This window comes from Austrofundulus limnaeus, unplaced genomic scaffold (genome assembly GCF_001266775.1).
Source record: "Austrofundulus limnaeus strain Quisiro unplaced genomic scaffold, Austrofundulus_limnaeus-1.0 Scaffold109, whole genome shotgun sequence".
In the NCBI taxonomy this organism is placed as follows: Eukaryota; Metazoa; Chordata; class Actinopteri; order Cyprinodontiformes; family Rivulidae; genus Austrofundulus; species Austrofundulus limnaeus.
The window spans coordinates 710,459-717,383 of NW_013952511.1; the positions used below are offsets into that span (position 1 = coordinate 710,459).

General features: G+C 37.0%; 1 protein-coding gene across 1 annotated transcript in view; it reads right to left on the reverse strand.

Moving 5' to 3' along the window:
- The window catches only part of fchsd2 (FCH and double SH3 domains 2), a gene marked incomplete at its 3' end in the record, with an annotated part of 54,297 nt that overhangs the window by 34,869 nt on the left and 12,503 nt on the right, over window positions 1-6,925 (reverse strand). Inside the window, exon 3 of the mRNA XM_014013988.1 lies at window positions 1,950-1,995. Coding sequence (XP_013869442.1) covers window positions 1,950-1,995 — 46 coding nt within the window. The remainder of the gene's footprint in view (window positions 1-1,949; window positions 1,996-6,925) is intronic.

Sequence of the window (6,925 nt, forward strand, 5' to 3'; positions counted from 1 at the left end):
ATAAATTACAGAATTAATTTTTTTTCATGTTCGTCGTTTTTGAAGCAGAGAGGAGCACTGAGCAGACTGACCGGGGAAATATCTAGTCAGTCTGCCTGGTGGCATTAATCGTATTAATCGTCAAGTGCCAAAAAATAATCGATTAATGTTTTTCTGACGATTAATTGCACACGATACTATTATGCCCAACCCTAGTTCAAAGAATCAAAGTWTAAGACATTTAGATCTCTATATCTAAAATTCACAAAGTCACAAAGTATCCTTCAGAATAAATCATGCAAGACTCAATAAGGAATTGCAAATATCATCAGKTTTTACAAGTCCAATGCTTACAAGCTCACCTCGTGGCTAAGAGTTTAGTGTTTTCTTGATTTTACCATCTTTCTCCCTTTTTTTAATCTTGTTTGAATAAGTAAAGTGATGTAGAGATGTCCTAATCTGACTTCAAATATCAGATTTTCATCCCGATTGAGGTATTTGGGACAGCTCAGGATCATCTTCAAATCTCTTAGCATCTTTAATGCAACCATAAGACAGCCAAGTAATGTGTCAACACAGATTTTTCAATACTGGAGCAATTGTTCCAAGTCACTGATAATACACACAGCCTGTATTTTTATTTTTTCATGAATAAAACAAGCACATCTCTCTAATATCACTGCATCAGCAGAAGATATTTTGGCTCAGTTTGTAGTTATAAAAATATTTTGCTTGTAAATCAAAGTTTGTGGTTATGAAATCAAGTTTTATCACCTTATGAAATAAATCTACCTGAGACATTCAAGTTAATGCACGTCAAGAGAGGAATGTGTGTGGAAGAAGATATGATATGTATTTTTAAAGTTAGGAGTGAAACTTCACAAGGAATAATGGTACGTTCACACCGAAAGCGATTTCAGCATCAGGAGCAGCAGGTTTACATGCAAAGTCTATGGTGGACGCGCTTCAAGCAACGACGGGAAGTGCTGCGGCGCCTCAAGCGCAATTAGAGCAGCGCGATTTGAACAATTTGAACGATCTGAGCGTTCGACGCGCTGAGGCGCAAATCGCTGAAGTTAGAAAATCTGAACTTTTGCAGCTCGACGTGCCGCATCAACCAATCAGAGAGACTCCACTGTGTGACGTAGTGACATATTTCCCGACTGGACAGTTTACTGAATGATGTCCACTAACCTGAAACAGATGGAGAGGAGCTCTTTAGCTGAAATCCAGTGCCTGCAGTCAGTGTCCTGACAGAGATATCCTCACCAATGCGTGGCAGCGGCTCATCAGACTGGAAAAATAGTCCTGAAAGCGAGCTGTGAGCCTCTACTCTGAATTATCTGGTGAATTAATTATGAATTAATTATCTGATGAACGTGACATGCTCTTGCTCTCTAAGCAAAGCCACTTCCTCGTCGGACATTAAACAGAGCCCGACAGAGGAGGGAGGGGCGGGGAGGCTCTTGCCGTGCAGTGCTTCAACAGCTGTCCTGCGTCTGACCTCAAAGTGCATGTGCGACCAACTTCAGCGTTGGCTGCGATTTTGAAGCTGAAATCGTGTTCGGTGTGAACGCAGCATAAGAGAAAGTTTTTTGCAAACATCTCTTTAAAATCCGTGCATGAATCTTTGCTCCCCTTTGTGTGTGACGCTAAAGAGGTCTGTGGAAACAAAATGTTTCCAAGATTATGCAAATAAATTTGAAAGTGCATTAATAGTCAATCATCCTGATCTCTAGGTTTTTACCGTTGACAAATAAACAAACACACACACACACAGGCAAAAGCATTAGTGCCCACCTTTCACCGGCAGGCAATAAATAGCAACTGGCAGAAAAACAAAGGTAATTTCAAAGCTTTCATTAAATATTGATGTAAGATGACAATAAGAGCCTCATAATGATACTCAAGTCTACCTTCAAGTGTTTGCGTGGCAGAGTCTGGACACATGTGTCCCTGTTCAGTCTTACCTGAGCGTAGTCCCGCTCCAGCTGTCCCTTCTTCAGACTATAGCTCCTGCAAACAGAAATATAAGCTTGTTCAAGTGCTTTCAAGGATTCAAACGATCTTCATATTAGCATACATGCAGAAAGGCAAATAAAATATGCTGCATGGCCAAAAAACATTCATAACCAAAAGAAAAAATAAAGGTCACACTCTAATATTTYGTGAACTGCATTTAGCTTTGAATACGACACGCATTCGCTGTGGAAATTGTTTGGATAAGCTTCTACAAAGTCACAAGATTTATTTCCATCCAGTGCAGCATTAATTTTTCAACAAGATCTTGCATTGATGATGGTAGAGTCTGACCGCAGCACAAAGCCTTCTCCATTCTGGACTCTGTGGAGCCAATCCAAGTGTGGAAATGATGTCTCATGCTCCCTGAACCACTCTTTCACAATTCCATGCTGATGAATCCTGACATTGTCATCTTGGAATATGCCCATACCATMAGGGAAGATAAAATCCATTGATGGGTCATTCAGTACATTCAGGTAGTCAGCTGACCTCATTCTTTGAGCACAGACTGATGCTGAACCTAGACCTGACCAACTGCAGTAATCCCACATCATAGCAATGTTTTTTGGGCCAGGCAGTGTACAATAAAAAAGGCACACAAAATCATCTCATTACTGCAATAATCACAGAAATGTTAGCTGGAACATGGTTGTGCAAAGAAGAAATTACAGTATCCTCCTCACTAGTGCTTAAAACATTTGCATTTCAACAAGATTTTCTAAAATAAACTGTACCATTTCAGACACCCAAAACAAGAACAAACCACCTCCTAACTATCGTCTTGCCTTARTGTCGCATAACATCCTGGTATCAAAGATGGTGGAAGCTCTTATCAAAGCTCAGGAATGTGCAGAATGAAAAACATAACAAAGCGTCCATGATTTCACAGACAAATTATTAGACCAGCCATGAACTTGAATGAACAAGACCACTTGTGTAATCAAAATGATTAAGTGCTAAAATTGTTTTATTTGTGGAAAAAAATCCAGCTACTAAATGTCATCACCAAACTACATCTTACTTATAATAAATATGCATTTCAACGAGATTAAAACTGATTAATGCTAAGACCTTAATAGAACATCTGAAACTCAAGCTTCTCCAGAAGAAACAAGACTAATTATCTCTTCAGGACTGGCATATTGGTTTCTGACCACTACTACAGTATCTTGAACTGCATAAAAAGTCCATGCAGGTTGAGAGTTTGACCCTCACACTGGGCAAGTGCCACATCTACAGAATGAAGCAACCATTTAACATTGAAGTGCTACATGGTAACAAGCACAGCATTAACTCTACAGCTTCACTGAGACCCATGATCAACTGATCAAAAAAATTAAGCGCAAAAACTTATTGCACTATCAAAATATAAAGGTCCTCTGAGATTCAAAGACCTAGTAGAATACTGTTTAAACCTTTGAGCTCTAATATCCATTTACAGCTTAACAGAACTTTACACAAACACTGACACCTCTACAACGGTTTTACACTGCTAGCATTCAAAATTAAGATTTCCTGTTATTAGATGGATGCTTTAACATAATATTAAAAATTTAACAATTTTAAAAAGATCAAGTCAGAGAGAGGTTTGTTTTATGCCTCTAGTTTTCTTACCTTTCACAACTACAAAATGTTCTGCAACAAACTACAAAGATATCGTTTTAAACATTTATTAGAAACCTATAGAAGGGCATCACAATCTCAAATGAATGTTAAAAAAAATCCTAATTTCCAAAATTTTAAATCAGTTCACATTTTTTTAAAAAAAAAAAGGATGTGCAATTTTTTATGTTTGGGTGGTGCTTTTTATTTTAATTTTAATTTTTTTTTTTTTGTGAATGTTTAGGTTTGTTATTATTTTACTAAGAGCAGTCATTAAAACTCAATAACTTCTTCCTGGTTAAAACCTATAGGCGACATAATTCAAAAACACTTTTTTTTTTACATATTAACTTGCATAAAATTCAGAAGATTTTTTAAAGCTACACCCAGAATTTGCATATGAACTCATGAATCTTGTTATTTGCTGTCCATCATGAAACATACACACTTTAAAATACAACACACTGACAGTAATTATATGCCTATTTAAAACTAAACATCATTTTTTCCCTCATATAAACACTCAGTTCGGACATTTTTAGCAGACGTCATAATGGCATCTTTGACCGTTAAGTGCTAATCACAGAGTTTCTGAACCTCCTGAAAATTATACCATAATTAAATAGATGTTAGACCACAAAAACACTAAACTTGGCCAGGCACTCCTGTTGACTAGGCAGCTACACCTTCCTACTGGTCTAAATGCAGAAGCTGAAGGCTTAAAATAGAAGCTCACAGACCAGTTTCACTGTTGCTTCATCCGAACTTTATTTACAGTCTGTGGGTCCACTCTAATTAACTCCATGATTACCATCTAGCAACAAGCCACAGAACATTAAAACTAAATAGAAATAAATGTAAAATAGATATTATGTTTGTGTGGTTTTGTTTATTGAGAATCTGTTTATCTCATCTTGGCAGTTGTTTTGTTATACGGCTGTTGCCATCTTCACTTTATTACTGGCACATTTACTCAGAGAACAGCAAACAAACACCTACATCAGAGGTGTCTGGTTATTTTAAGTAACACCACACCTTCAAAATAAAACTGAAGTCTCAAAAGACATCATACAGAAACACCGGAACTCACAGATTTACTATTTTATTTGCTTCGAGCTAACAACAGATATTGTCTAATTTATAAGTAAACAATTTCCTGTTTATTGGAACCCCAAACATTTTAGTCCTAAGTTATAAAGTAGTTTGTGTCTCTGAAGCATATTCTACCATGAACCAGTTGGTGGTTCCAAGATATACAAAACTGTCAAAACTTCAAGGCTTTCTTAAAGTCTGAATTTGAAAATACCAGAGAAAAAGTAGTGTTTACCAGAGGAGAGCCAAGAAGTGCTTCACCTCAACTACCTGTTGTTCCCATCTGTTCAGCAATGTAGGGTGGCCAAGGGCAGAATTCCCCAAAACATATGCTCATTAAATCATTTAATCTGGGGGTGGATGGTACAGTCAATCATGGCTTGTCTAATAGAGAAGCAAAACTGTTTTTAAATCAAACATTTTTAACAAGTTATAAAAGTCTGGAGATGCTATCTTAAAGATAGGCTGAGAAGTTCAGTTATCCAGGAAAAACTCAGAGCTGAGCCACTGTTCCTCCACATCGACTGACTACAGAAGATAATAGATGAAGTATTTTTAAATCATTATGATAATCATTACTAAGTAAAATATGGTATAATTTAGGCATCTAAGTAATAGTAATTGATTGTTTTAAATACAACCAAACAAACAGTTGTGCATTTTTCATTTTTGTTTTATTGTATGATCGTGTAAAACAGTGGTATTGATGCTCATAGGATCTACCTGCTACAAACATAAAYGCTCATTTTTTTTCTTGCAGGCCCTAATCAAAAGAAGTCATTGTCTTAAGCCATTTAACTAGCAATGTAAAGTATTTGTATTCTACTACGACACCTCAAAAACATACAAGTGAAGCAAGCATCAGTACACAAAGAATATACATACTAACATGCAATCGCACTGGGATCTTTGGACATGTCTGGGCTTTTTACGCTACCGTAGTTACTTCACAGCAGAGGTGGCACAAGTAAACATCCAATTAACTAAAAATATCTTACACTATTTTTGCTTCTCAGTTTATCTCTGCTCCATAAGACCTGCTCATACTGTCCAGCCTCTGCACCACTCTTTAAACTCATACTGTATCTATTCCTTGTTGAAGTTTTTTTGTTTTGTTTTCTTTCCTCACTGCTGCTTCTCTCTTTCAGCATCTCTCCATGATGGACGTATGAATGTCACTGCAACATGCACGAGTCAGAAAATCCCACACGGCATCAGCTGTGCGTGAAGTAGATCAGATTTGCAAATGAGTATGTGTCTGACAGGGAATACTTAAGAGCTTCAGAGCGGACACTTAGTGTGTGCGCTTTTAAACGTGCTTAGGTCAATGCGGGGCAATAGGTTCAGAAGAGAGAAGAGGAAATAATCAAACATGGGAAACCAGCTGCAATCAGTGGTTAACAGGACTCTAACTGAGATCAGCAGCATGAGTCACAGAGTGTTACAGAGGCAGAGGAGGGTGGTCATGTTTTCACACTGTGTGATCACCACAAGACACAACAGAGCCAGCTCTCTGCTCTTTTCTTCTAATCCCACACTAAGCAGACTCTTGGTTGAATTTGCAAAACATTTCATTTCATTTCTGATTATGTTAAATCTAATAAGTATGGCAGCGAATGAAAATAATTAAATAAGTTCATCTTTCAAAGTGTGGATGATAAAGGTGTAAGGTTTAACCAATTTTCCATTGTTATTAACAAGCCTTTGTATGACAGAAAGTAAGCTTGAGATAAAGGATCAAGTTTCGCTTTTATGTCTTTGTCACCATGGTTATAGTTTGATGAGGCTTAAAACTCTAATCTTGAGAACTTGAGTGCAGCAAACTCCTGACTAAATCAAAAGCTTTCTAAAATTGGTTAAAAACTTTGGCTTTCAGAAGATGCGAGTCAAGTGTGTTAATAGGGGGCTGATTATTTGGCTTGAGCTGATCAGTAATGGACGCTCATTTTACAAGACAGGTCGCTGATTCTTTCATATAGAGGAAAACAAATCAAGGTTTGATGTTACGCAAGTGTGGCGTTAGCAGGCAGATGTCAGTAAATGACAATAGAGACACGTCTAACACTTGACTTATATCCCTAGGACAAATTGTTCTTGCTTTTAAATAACGTTCAGCTCTGTTAACCTTATAGAACATAAAATTTCACAATAATTATGCTTCTTAGTTTTACTTCTCACACTCTGACAACCATAAAGTAAGTGTATATACAGTATATATATATATATATAT